The 14,434-nt window shown below is 42.6% G+C and overlaps 1 protein-coding gene across 1 annotated transcript in view; it reads right to left on the reverse strand.

Moving 5' to 3' along the window:
* The window catches only part of PDPK1 (3-phosphoinositide dependent protein kinase 1), a 96,055-nt gene that overhangs the window by 31,920 nt on the left and 49,701 nt on the right, over positions 1-14,434 (reverse strand). Inside the window, 3 exon segments of the mRNA XM_059692800.1 lie at positions 3,098-3,173; positions 12,710-12,807; positions 13,673-13,817. Coding sequence (XP_059548783.1) covers positions 3,098-3,173; positions 12,710-12,807; positions 13,673-13,817 — 319 coding nt within the window.

Consider the following 14,434-nt stretch of genomic DNA (forward strand, 5'->3'; position numbering starts at 1 on the left):
CATAAGAAAAACACCTACAGCAAAGCATGCCCTTTATATGAGGACAGAGAGAGGATGGAAAGAGAGGGGACAGGGGTGGGGGACAGAGGGAAAGAAGGAGACAGGGAGAGAGGGAAGGAGGGAGGGAGGGAAGAAGGAGGAGGGAGAGAGAAGGGGGGGGAGGGAGAGAGAGAAATACCAATGTGAGAGAGACACATTGATCAGCTGCCTCCCGCATGGGCCTGACCATGGCAGGGTTCCTGCAACCCAGGTATGTGCCCTTGACTGGGAATTGAACCCATGACCTCTTGGTCTGCGGGCCAACACTCTAACCACTGAGCACCCAGCCAGGGGCATTGGTTGATTCTTGTATGTGCCCTGACCAGGGATTGAACCCACAACCTTGGCATATCGAGATGACACTCTAACCAACTGAGCTACCCAGTGAGGGCTCTAAAATGTTTTAAAATACAATAAAAACTAAAGGGGGTGTCAGTTTAGTATTTCTAGCGAGTAGGAAAGATTTTAAAAATGTTCAGGTAGGGCAAGTCATTCTACTTTTTGAAATTCAACACAGGAACTTAGGGCAGCCTTGGGGCAGCCCAGCAGATATCCCATCTCTCCCTCTGGACAAGTAGGAGTGCCTTCTGCCCCACAGCACAGAATATGCAGCACACAGTAAGCATGCCAGATTGTGCCAAATAAACAAAACCACTTCAACGTCCAATGATAAAGGAAGAGTTTGACAAACAACAGTAAATCATATGCTAAAACACCCCACAGCTGTTAAAGATGACTGCAAATAATTTTAGTGACATAGGGAAATGTTCATCATATAATCGCAATAATTATATAATGAACCATTATATATTTAATAATTAGATAATAGCCATTAAATATTTAATGGTTATTTAATAACTATTCAAAATTGGTTATTCAGTATGACTCCAAGTTGCATAAAAATTACATAACCATATATAATACCCCTAGAAAAAAATAACTGGGAAGATACACCAACTCATTATTTGAGACTGTAAGTGGGCTGGAGACTGAATGTTTTTGTATTTTTATTCTCCATATTTTCTAAGAATTCTTTCCAATGAATATGTATCACTTTTTAAATTAAAAAATCTGAACTATTTTTGAATATCACGTACTAAAAATTTGAAAAGCATAAAAAGATATATATTGATATCTCCCTCACAACCCTGTTCCCTCAACATTACAGTGTTATTTTCCAATTCTTGTAGACTCTTCTAGTGTTGTAAAATGCATGAACAAACAGATCTGGGTAGACATTCTCCCTCCTTTTATCACAAAAGGTGTCTTCCTTATCGCATTCAGTAGAGCGGAGATCTTCCCCATCATGCTAATAAGCTGCCTCATCCTACAAGTAAACCCAAAATTGATGAAAAGCTAGTACTTAGTCAGCAGTGACACACACACCAAGAATTTGGCCAACAGCACCAACCACCCTCAGGAGCGTGTCTCAGCCTCAGCACTGTAGACATGGGGGGGGGGGGGGGGGGCGCAATCATTCTTGCTGTGAGTATGGCTCTGCACTGCAGGATGCTGAGCAGCCATCCACTGTACGCCAACAGCACTCTCTCCCAACTCTCACCAAGTTGTGACACCAAAACTGTGCCCATACACAGCCAAATGTCCCCTGGGGAGAATACTGGTTAAAGGCTCCATGTAGGAATCCCTGACCTAGAATAGCATCTGGCCCTCGGCAAAGCCTGGAGATCCAAGTTTAATCCTGAAGAGAGCATCCTTCTATCCTTCATCATTTCTGCCCCACAGCTCCACCCCTTAAAGAGTTTTTGAAAAGCTGTTATGCTCACAAACAGAGCTGCTGTCCCCAGAATCACTCACTCCTCTGAAGGCTTTGGCACCATTACTTTGTCATTTTAGGAAGGCAGCCCCTTGCAGCCTGCCAATCTAGGTCACTGACCCGAAGACCCTCTGTCAACTCAAGGGAAGGTGCCAGCAGACCATGTGCTTGGCTGGCCCTGGGGAGGAAGAATCCAAAGAAAAGCTTTAACTACAGAATCTTGTCACCACCTGGAACCACTCCCCAAACTCTGAAACCCCAGATTCTACTGCCACCTCAGTCTTCCACCTCCCTCATACCTACCTGACAGCTCCCCAGACTTCTCCCCACTCCTAGCCATCAACACCCCTCCACACACCTTTTCTTCCCCTGCCCAGCTGCCCTGATGCTGACCCTTCTTCACTCTTCAGACTACTGCCCTTGTGAACAGAACCCCAGCTCCTGTGTCCTCTATAATTTACTCTATACCCACCAAGGCCCTCAACCCTGCAGCCACTGCCAGGCCTGTCCCAGTCTGAGCCCTGAGCAGAGTTGGCTAGTGCTGCCTGGGCCCTTGCCAAGAAGCTGGCTCTGTCCCCTCCCACACATGCTGCCTTCTGGGCCTCTTCCCATGGTCTGCAGAGTCCATAACACTGAACAGCTGACCTGTGGCTGCCAGTAATGCCAGGCTCCCAGAGCAGGAGGCAACACAAGGATCCCTGGGCTTTGAAACAAGCAAGAAGCCTTGTTAAATAATAAAGACCTGTCTGCCACACTTCTTTTCACCAAAGTTATTCTAAGGGAACAAGATCTGATCTCAAAGTATAAAGCAACAACCACCCCAGGAAGTATAAAGTGTAACAATAAAGTAGCACATTGGTTATTAAAAGAAAGATATTGGTTAAAAGGCAAAATGCTAACTTCTTCCAAAGTAGGCTTAGCTATATAAAGGCCATGAAAGGCATTCTCTTAAAAAAATAAAATAAACAAAAATAAAAATAAAAAATTTTCAAGAAGAAATATATCAATGATGAGAGAGATTCATCAATCAGTCAACTACTGCACACCTCCCACCTGGAATTGAGCCCCCAACCCGGGCATGTACCCTGACCAGGAATCAAACCATGACTTCCTGGTTCATAGACAGACACTCAACCACTGAGCTACACCAGCTGGGTGAAAGGCACTCTCTTAACTATTAATTTCACATGAAAAACTGTATTAGCTACTTTAGAGAAAAAGATTATTATGTACCAGGAAAAAAAATATATATATATGGATAAGAACAAGAAAAAATCAGGTTACCTTTTACAGGCCGATTTCTCTGTGAGCAGCTCTGGAGAAACATACTGGGCTGTTCCTACAAACGAGTTGGCCCTGGCTGATGAGAAGAGGAAAATGGTCATGCTGAGATACAAAACACAACTGTGGACGGTCATATCAGGACATCATGGCTGACATGGGCATAAACTGGAGCTTTTTGCCAGCACAGCACTCGTCACTTGGAATCAGACTATACTGTACAATCCTGAAAGCCTTACTTGTCCAGGGCCCATCCCTCACACCCCATTTTGAGACCCTCTCCTCCCAGGGCTGGCTCAAAGGTCACCTGCTCAGTGACATTTTCCCTGACCACCAGGGAAGCTCCTTCTAGCCACCTCCCTGCCTCATGGTCTCCTAGTGCAGCGGTTCTCAACCTGTGGGTCGCGACCCTTTGGGGGTCGAATGACCCTTTCACAGGGGTTGCCTAAGACCATCGGAAACACATATATAATTACATATTGTTTTTGTGATTAATCACTATGCTTTAATTATGTTCAATTTGTAACAATGAAAATACATCCTGCATGTCAGATATTTACATTACGATTCATAACAGTAGCAAAATTACAGTTATGAAGTAGCAACGAAAATAATTTTATGGTTGGGGTCACCACAACATGAGGAACTGTATTAAAGGGTTGCAGCATTAGGAAGGTTGAGAACCACTGTCCTAGTGCCTCTCACCAACACTAGAGCAGCCCTCACCCAGCATTCTCTCAGCTGGAGCATCTCAAGGAGCCTGTGGTTCTTAAAAACAGTTCCGGACATGCAGCAAGCACACAATGAAAATGCACAAAATGCAGGAAAGGACTGGATCCCCTGCAGGGCAGGAATACCTTCTTTTAATAAACTGCTCAGGGATATAAAGGGAATAAGACTCATGTGTCCCAGCTGGGGAACCCCCACAGCATACTGCTGTCTCTAGTACTGGACTGTGTGATGCACAATTCACAAAGATCAAATGCAGACCTGGGTTGGGTGGCAGCAGGACCCTCTGGACCTGCCTATCACCACAGAGAGGAAGCACTGACACCCATTCACCCCAGTGGCCCCAAGGATCTTAGGGACCTCAGCAATGGCCATGCATCCCTAATAAAGAACCACAGGCATAAGCTGCATGCCCCACCACACTGCTGCTCCTGAGGCATCCTCCATGGAGCATCTCTGGCATTGGGGACCACACAGCTGCTCTCAGCCTTTCCTATGACTCTCAGAGGATGAAGGATCAGAGATGCCGGTATGCGAGTCACCTATCATCCGAAAGCAAATTGGTTCTCCAAGGAGAGGAGCCACATATTTCACTCATAGCAACCTTCCAGGCTGGTACTGTGTAACCAGCAGACATTTGTTGTCTACTTTTATGATTGAAGGAAATGTTCGATTTCAACTGAAAGGTTAGTGAAAATCAGTGACTTTTCTCCTCTCCAGTGTCATGGCTGCTGGCTGGCTTCTATCTGTGACACCAGGGTAAAAACCCCAAAGAGAGCATTAGAAAAACCACAGAGGTAATCTAGTCACCTCCCCCGGAAGTTCAGAGATAAGCTAAAGGTCAAACTTCTCCAGCTACTGGAAAACCAGACCTAGAAACAATCATTGGTAAACACAGCCGCCTCTATACCACTGACCCCCAGGACACAGTCAGGAGAAAGGAGAAAGGTACTGGGCTGGGTTGCTGTTTCCATCCTCAAAGTGGTTCAAAGAAAGTGATCAGCATCCTGGGCTATACACCACTCTAGTCACCACAAATCTGTAAGTCAAACTCTGAGGTGCCAGTGGGGAAGGAGGGACCTAAAGAAGTGTTCCTGAGGTCTGGGGACCCTCACACTCTGTTCAAGCCGTAAGTGCAGACTGCTAGTGTCATACCCATAAACCCACACATGAAGCACAGCAAACATTCACAAAATATAGTCACCTCTTGGACAGAAGATGAGAAAACACTACTGCAGCACATAAAAAGGAGTCTGGCCCTGCCCAGTGTGCTTCAGTTGGTTGAGCATCGTCCTCTGCACTGAAAGGTTGCCAGTTTGATTCCCGGTCAGGGCACATGCCTGGGTTATGGGCTCGATCCCCAGTAGAGGGCATGCAGGAGGCAGCTGATCTATGTTTTCCTCTCGCATCAATATTTCTCTTTCTCTCCCCATCCGTTCCTCTCTCTCTAAAAATCAATTTAAGCCCTAACCGGTTTGGCTCAGTGGATAGAGCGTCGGCCTGCGGACTGAAGGGTCCCAGGTTCGATTCCAGTTAAGGGCATGTGCCTTGGTTTCAGGCATATCCCCAGTAGGGAGTGTGCAGGAGGCAGCTGATCGATGTTTCTCATCAATGTTTCTAACTCTCTATCCCTTTCCCTTCTTCTCTGTAAAAAGATCAATAAAATATATTTTTTAAAAAAGGGGGGGGGGGAGCCTGCAAGTGAAATTTATCCCAGGAATGCAAAGGTGATTAAATATATATAAATCAATCAATGTAATACATCATACCATTAAAATTAAGGACAAAACCACATGATCACCTCAATAGATGTAGAAAAAGCATCTAACAAAAATTCCTTCATTATAAAAATGCATAAAATGAGAACAGAAAGAAACCTCCTCAACCTGATAAAGGCATCTATGAAAAAGTCAAAATTAACTTGTTATTCATAGTGAAAGACTAAGAGCTTTTCCTAGGATTAGGAACAAGACAAGGATGTCACTCTTGTCATCTCTATTCAACACAGTGGAAGTTCTACAGGTCAATTAGACAAGAAAATGAAATAAAAGGAATCCAGATTAGAAAGGAAAAAGTAAACTACCTCTAATCACAGATGACATGACATTGTACACAAATATCAACTGTATTTCTTTCTTTCTTTTAAACCCTCACCTGAGGACATGGTGGGTAGGGAGGGAGGAGGGAGAGAGGGAGGGAAACATCAATTGGCTGACTTCTATATGTGCCACAACCCAGACATGTGCCTTGACTTGAAATGGAACCAGCAACCTTTTGGTGCACAGGATGACGCTCAACCAACTGAGCCAGTCTGGCCAGGCTCAACTGTATTTCTATACATTTGCAATGAACAATCTGAAAATTAAAGAAAACAATTCCATTTATAATAACTTCAAAAATAAAATACTTAGGAATAAATTTAACAAAAGTGCCAAGTTTATACACTGAAAACTACACAAGATTTTTGAAATTACAAAAAATCTAAATTAAAAAGTTTAAAAATCTAACGATTTCCCATGTTGAAGGATCAGAAGGCTTAATATTATTCAGATGGCAATACAGTCCCTACTTATGATGGTTTGACTTACAATATTTTAACTTTACAATGGTACAAAACCGTACTTTGAATTTAGATCGTTTTCCAGGCAAGCAATATGTGGGACATCAGATAGTGAGCCATAGTTTTGTCGGGCATGCAATCACAAAGGTAAACAACTGATACTCTACAGTGTATCGTGTTGCCAGCATTTTTGGATATTGTGTTCTGAGCACATTTAAGGTAGGCTAGGCTAAGCTATGATGTTTGGTAAGTTAGATGTATTAAATGTGTTTTTGACTTCAAATATTTTCAACTTATGATGGGTTTATCGGGACATAACCCCATCATAACTTGAGGGGCACCTGCACTCCCCAAACTGATCTACACATTCAACACAGTAATAACCCAAATCCCAGCTAGCTTTCACTGAGAACAATGTTTTCAAGGTTCATCCAGATCGTCGCATGTATCAGAACTTCATTCCTTTTCATGGCTGAATAATATTCAATTGTATGGGTAGACCACACTTCAACCACTCATCAGTTGATGGATACTTGAGTTGTTTCCACTTTTTGAATAACGCTGCTATGAATATCCCCACACAACTTTTTATGTGAACATGTTTTCAGTTCTCCTGGATATATACCTATATGTAAAACTGCTGAGTTATAAGGTAACTATGTTAAACCTTTGAGGAACTGCCACACTGTTTTCCAAAGTGATTGCACTATTTAACATTCCCACCTGCAGAGTCTGAGGGTTTCAATTCTCCACATCCTTGCTAATACTTATCTTTTTTATCAAAGCCATCCTAGTGGGTAATGAAGTGGTACCTCATAGTGGTTTTGATTTGCATTTTCCTAATGACACTGAATACCTTTCCATGTGTTTACTGGGCATTTGTATATCTTCTTTGGAGAAATGTCTAATTAGACCTTCTGTCCATTTTCAATATTTTTTATGGTTTTAAATCAACTTTAGTAAGGTGCAGTTTGCATAAAACAATGGAAATATTTCAAGTAGTCAGTTAGATGGATTTTGACAAATGTATACACCATGTAACCACCATTCCAATCAATATATAGAACACTCTTGTTGTCCCCAAAAGTTTCCTCTTTCCCTTTTTCAGTCAGTCCTCCTACCCTTTGCATTCCCCACTCTCTAGTCACTAATTTGATTTCCATCACTGTAAATTGGGAATCTAGAATGTCATATAAGTGGAATGATTAGTATGGACGTATTTATCTAGCTTCTCTGGCTCAGCATATTATAGAGACGTGTCCATGTTGTGTATGTCACTAATTTTTTCCTTGGGTCAATACTTAGAAATGGAATTGTTGGGTTATAAAGTATCTATTTAACTTTACAGTAAGTTACTGGAGTATTTTCCAAAGTGACTGTAGCTCTACATTCTCACAAGCAATGTGAGAGAGTTCTATATCCAATTCTATATCCTCACTAATACCTGGATTTTTTTTTTTACTCTTCTAAAACTTTAGTCATTTAATGTGTGGTTAGTAGTATCTTATTGTGTTTTTTTAAAAAAAATTAAGGTATTAGAAATGTGTGGTTATTCCCCCATTGCCACCCCCCTCAAAAATTTTTAAAATATATTTTTATTGATTTCAGAGAGGAAGGGAAGGGGAGAGACAGAAACATCAACAATAAAAGAGAACACCGACTGGCTGCCTTTTAGTGGAGATCAAGCCCACAACCCGGGCATGCGCCCTGACCGGGAATCGAACTGTGACCTGCTGGTTCATAAGCTGACGTTCAACCACTCAGCCATGCCTGCTGGGTTCAATTTTTTTTATTTTTCCAATGATGAGTTCTTAATATCTTCTGGATACAAGTCTCTTATCATTTGAAAATATTTTTATTTTATCACAAGTCCCTTATGATTTGAAAATATTTTTATTTCCTATTCAGTGAGTTGTCTTTTTTACTTTCTTAATGGTATCATGGCACAAAAGTTTTTAAACTTAATGTGGCATGATTTATCTATTTTTTTTTCTTCTGTTGCTGTGCCTTTGGTTGTTGTTGTGTTTTTTTTGTTTGTTTTGTGTGTGTGTGTGTGTGCCTTTGGTATTGTATCTAAGAAACCATTCCCTAACCCAAGGTCATGAAGATTTACTCCTATGCTTTCTTCCAAGAGTGTTAATAGTTTTAGGTCCTAGATTCAGATCTCCAATCTACCCAAGTAAACATCTTGAGTTACTTTTGTGTATGGTGTGAAGCAAGGGGTAATAATGTCGTTGTTTTTTAAATATCTTTTATTGATTTTTTACAGAGTGGAAGGGAGAGGGATAGAGAGTTAAAAACATCGATCAGCTGCCTCCTGCACACATCCTACTGGGGGTGTGCCCGCAACCAAGGTACATGCCCTTGACCGGAATTGAACCTGGGACCTTTCAGTCTGCAGACCGACGCTCCATCCACTGAGCCAAACCAGTTAGGGCGGTAATAATGTTTTTGATAATTTGGTCATTACTGGAGGATGATGGTGAGCCAGTTCATGACTTTCAAAAGTGGCAAGTAAAGGGGATAAATGCTGTTTTTCCTCCACAATCAATACTACTAGTTAAGGAAATAGTTGCTTTGGGGAAATTTCTCTTTAAAGAAGAATTCCATCTCAGGAATAAAAGAATTAGACTATAATCATTCTTTATTCTCTACTGAATTGATGGATCTAAGCCATTATGGCGTTAAAGGGCTGTTGACAACATAGAGAGAGAAATGGATGGATATCAAATGCTTCCTAATAAAGAAGGCACCACCACCAGACTTTGGTGTGAGAGAACTGAACCTGAATGTGATCAAAGTGGCCAGCACCAGCTGCTCATTTACAGGATGTACAGAGAGGAGCATGCTACATGACTCCACAGAGATGTAATCGGGAAACGTTAGAAGACAAATGACCTGGTTTCTTCAACAGACTGCAAGTCACAGAATGATTTCGGCTCTGAAGCCTTCCCCTGGATCCCCCCTCCAGCTGTCCTCCAACCTACACTGGCAGACCCACCCCTCCTGTTTGGTGAGTGAAGCCTCCACATCTGGCTGTATACCAGAAAAGCCTACATAGCTCAGGACACAGGTTTCCAGACACAAACCCCAAGTCTGAACCTCCAGGGTCTCCAAGAAACTCAAGCATTTTGCAAAGGGGGCAAAGGCCAGAGACACAGCCACAGACAAGGGGCTTTCTCGACATGATTAAGCTGTCCTCACCCGGATATGTCTGTGGTACCCTTGTGCAAGGTCAGAAGTCACAAGTCCTCTGTGCCGGAAATTGTTCATCAATCCCGTATGCCCTCAACAGTCCCTGCTGTATCCCACCCCTGCCCATTATAGACAGGGAGGCGACTCTGACCTAACAGGCAGCAGCGAGAGAGAGATGCAGAGCTTACCCCCTTTCAGGAGCAACCTACTGGGACAAAGGTCTGTGAAGATAGACAACCTGCCTCCTGCCAGGAGGAAGGGGAACATGCTTAGTGCACAATTAAAGAATCTCAGCTCCCACCAACACTTTCCTTCTGGAAGTTTTAAGGTGTTTTTGGGAAATCATCTCTGCACAAAAGTTTTTGGTGTTTTTTTTTAAAAGCGAATACAGAAATATATTATAAAGTACTTCAAACAGAAAATGAGAGTAATTCACTAAAATGAAACATTCACATAATTATATATGCTTTTCCCTTTTCTTTAGGAAGGAAAAAAAAAAAGCCAACTCATCTATATATACAAGCAATTCTCCCTGGTTTGTAACATAAGGACTTTGAGCCTCCTGCTTCCAGAAAGAAAGAAAAGCATGCTTATTTATTGCACTATTTCACCAATGCATTTAAATTCTTGTATTTTTTCAATGACTACAGGGCAACAGGACTAGCCTGTATCAAATATCAGATTCTGAAGGAACTATACATGAAGGAAGGACAAAGCAGACCCCAAGGTGGGCAGCTCTCAAGAATGACTGGGAGGTCCCATGGCAGAAGTAACACAGACTGTGATAAGCAGCCTAACAAGAACATTTGGGGACACAGCAATTCCTGTTGGGTTCACCTCTGTCATGAACAATGCTATGGTTATGGGTTATACCATGTCCATAAAAACATGATTACTGGCCAATAAAATATTACTATGCAATATGCATAGGTCGAACAGATAAAGGTTTTGGGGCATCTCACAAGTGCTAGTAGGACTTCCCTGGCTTTGTGCATCTCCAGGTGGGAGACCACCCATCCTCTGATGCCCTCTATGGGAAGGAGGGAAAGGCAGCTACAAAAGGCAGGCAAGTGAGGCCAGGACTAAGACTTGCTGAGAAATAACAGCATATCCCATGATTCCAAGTTTTGATTCAGTCCTGAAAGGGTGGTGCTTTAGGATTCTCAGAGAGGTTCCCAAATCAAAGACGCTGGTGACTTAATGAGTGTTTGCGCAGAGATCAAAGCACTAACTGAATCCTAACTAGAAAGTTCACAAGAACCCTCTGTTTGAGGACACTGTTCTGGAAAAACACGCAGAAAGGAAAGATAAGGCACCTTGCAGAAGGAAACCCTTGGAGGCACACAGGTGCCTCCCAGCAGCACAGGTTTGTGTCTCTACCCACACTTGGCTGGGATGAGTGGACCCCAGGCATCAGCCCAGTGGATGGATGTCCAACACAGTGTTTATTTATTTATTTATTTATTTATTTTTTAAAATATATTTTATTGATTTTTCAGAGAGGAAGGGAGAGAGATAGAGAGCTAAAAACATCGATGAGAGAGAAACATCGATCAGCTGCCTCCTGCACTGGGGATGTGCCCGCAACCCAGGTACATGCCCTTGACCGGAATCGAACCAGGGACCTTTCAGTCCGCAGGCCGATGCTCTATCCACTGAGCCAAACCGGTTTCGGCCAACACGGTGTTTAATCCAGCCACAATTCAAGCCCAAGATAGAGGGGGCCAGCCCAGCTGAGCTAGAGGACTTTCTAAAAAGCCAAGTTCCTCCCCACTGCTATGTAATATTCATAGTTTTCCTTTTCTACAAGAGAGTAGCTGTAGCAGAGTGGATGCTTTAGTCTGAATCTTTCTGCCAAAAAACCCTGTATTTATACCCAGCATACCCGTTAGCCCAAGAATTTTTTTGCTTTTTATCAAGGTCTTCCTCTCATGGCAGAGAGATGTGCGCATTATATGGAGGTCTCCGCGACAGCCTCTTGGGTCAGGGTGGCTCTGACAGTCACAACTGTCCTAAGACCCAAAGTTCATTTTCAAGGTCACTTATTAACTTGCACAGTGGCCCTTAGCTTCCCCCAAACCTCACTATAAAGGGCTTTATCTTCTCTCCACGCTAACACTTGACAATAATTTTCAGAAGTAAAATAGCCATTCTTTATGCTTCCAGTTCAATTTCCATTCAACAAACACAGTGAGAGCCCCTGCCAAGATGTCCCCTGGCTAGCTAGGACATCCAGGACACTCTTCTGGCCCAAGTTAGCAACTCCTCCTAGGTGATAGAGCTGTCACAATACATAATCCAATGCTAAGAATCACCCTAGGGCAGTGGTCAGCAGACCGTGGCTCGCGAACCACATGCGGCTCTTTGGCCCCTTGAGTGTGGCTCTTCCCAAGCCTTAGGAGTACCCTAATTAAATTAATAACAATGTACCTACCTATATAGTTTAAGTTTAAAAAATTTGTCTCTCAAAAGAAATTTCAATCGTTGTACTGTTGATATTTGGCTCTGTTGACTAATGAGTTTGCCGACCACTGCCCTAGGGGAACAATGATTAGGACGGTTTGCAATCAGAAATATGCATGTGACCAAGTAAAAATCAACCCCTGTTCTGTGATTCTGTAGAACCTCACTATAATGGGTGTGCCTGGGCCACCACTGCAGCTGCACACAGGAAGTGAGGAGAAAGAAAGCTGCCAGGCACTGGGATAGAGGACTAGTCCCCCCCTAACCCCCAGTTACAAACTGCAGTGCCAAAGGAAGAGCTGCAAGCTGACCATATTGACCCCATGTACTTGCATGGGAGACCAGGAACAAATGTGGCACCCCAGCACCTTCTAAAACTATGGAGGGTGAGCCACAGGGCACTCAAAAGTGCTCAAAGGGACCTATGACAATAACATGCAGAAAGCACCTGGTGGCCCAGCACCCCCACTTAAGACTGGGCAGACCAACCACAGGCAGCCTAGGAAGCCCCTCCCTCCCCACCCACTAGACCAGGCATACAGCTTTCCCTGTGAAAACTCAGCATCTATTTTATAATAACAAAGATATTACAAACATCTGTCACCACACGAACACAATGCAATTCACTGAATTTCACAGGATTGGCTGGAAATAAAGCACTCACACACCTTGTTTACTCTCTGGGGATAATACTTTTGCTGTTCCAAAATCTGTGATCTGGATGTGCATATCTTCATTTAACAAAATGTTTTCTGGTTTCAGGTCCCTGTGAAAGCAGATTTTTTATATTTGACATAAGTATTTAAAACAGCAATGTTATTACATACTCTAAATTTTGCCAAAGAGAAAATAAACTGGTTAATGCTAATCTTTATAGACTAAGAACCAAGAATATAAGTCAAAAGTTCACAATGAACAAATAGCAACTGCATATAATGAAGACATTCAAATTACATCACTTCAAAACTCCATCTATTATTTTTAATAAACTTTTTTGAAGTATAATTTATCATTTTAACCCATAAAATAGCTTTTATACCTATTATTGTCATCATTTCACAAAATATGGAAATCAAACTATCACACTGTACAACTTAATTTATACATAGTCCAGTTTTTAAAAGTCAGTAAAAAAAGCCCTGGCCAGGTAGCTCAGTTGGTTAGAGCACTGTCCTGATATGCCAAGGTTGTGGGTGCAATCTCCAGTCAGAGCACATACAAGAAGCAACCAATGAATGCATAAATAAATGGAACAACAAATTGATGTCTTTCTCCCTTCCTTCCTCTCTCTCTCTCTCTCTCTCTCCCCCCCCTCAAATAAAGTTTTAAAAAAGAGCTTATTTGAATACTTTCAATTTGACTTTATCAGAAAGTCATGGAAAACAAGACCAGAAGAAAGTACACACAAAAGCCGTAAGTGACAAAATAAAAGCAGCAGTCAAGATGGGTAAGAAAACTGTTAGCCTGGCAAAAAAAGACATAATTTCATCTAATAGTTGAAGGTCTGTGAGGCTCTCAAAGTCAGGGTGATGTGAACTCTTCTTAGTTTTCACGAGGCATCCCACCCTCCATTAAATAAACCACAGCTGCCCCCGACCTTGAGAGCAGAGCCCCAGTCCTCAGCCTGGTACCTGTGAATGATGCCCCTGCCATGCAAGTACTCTAGAGCAGACACCATCTCAGCTGTGTAAAATCGGGTGCACGTCTCATCGAATGAACCAATTTTGCGAATGTATTTAAGTAGTTCTCCGTTTTTGGCATAACTAAGGCCAAAATCTAAATATTGCATAGTTAAGGAAGAATGAAAAAATCATTTTTAAAAAACTAACCTTAACCCAATAGAAATTTTTTAAATTAATGAAAACTGAAAGTACCTGTAGCCCAAGATTGCTGCCCCTCTTCGAGTCAGACTCTGCCATGTTCAGACTCATGGCCAATGAGACTCCCAGACCCCAGCTCCAGGGCCACGCCCGAGGATAAGTTTCTCACCAAGAACGCAAGACATGAGCCTTTCAGCCCAAATGATCCTTCTGGATCCCACAGGCCCAGATGGCACATGTGGCCCCAGTGAAGGGAAGCTGCTAGAGATTGCAGTCAAATGCCTCTTTGCAGGCTTCAGCCACGGTGTGTGTATGGGAGTGGGGAGGGGGCATGTTTCCATCATAATCCAGTCTTCTGAGCACCAGCTGCATTCCACATGCTGTGCTAAGAGCCAATTCATGTAAAGGTTTCTCAAATGAACACTCTGTTTCCAAGTAAAAAGTGACAAGTTTTGTAAGAGAAGTGCTGTTTTATTAACTTCTTGCTTCAATTTATTTATTAGGCACCCACTGGGGAGAGACTGGAGGAACACTGTCATCTTTCCTCTGGACACCACTACAGTATGATATGTT

The sequence above is a fragment of the Myotis daubentonii genome, chromosome 4 (assembly GCF_963259705.1).
Source record: "Myotis daubentonii chromosome 4, mMyoDau2.1, whole genome shotgun sequence".
Lineage (NCBI taxonomy): Eukaryota > Metazoa > Chordata > Mammalia > Chiroptera > Vespertilionidae > Myotis > Myotis daubentonii.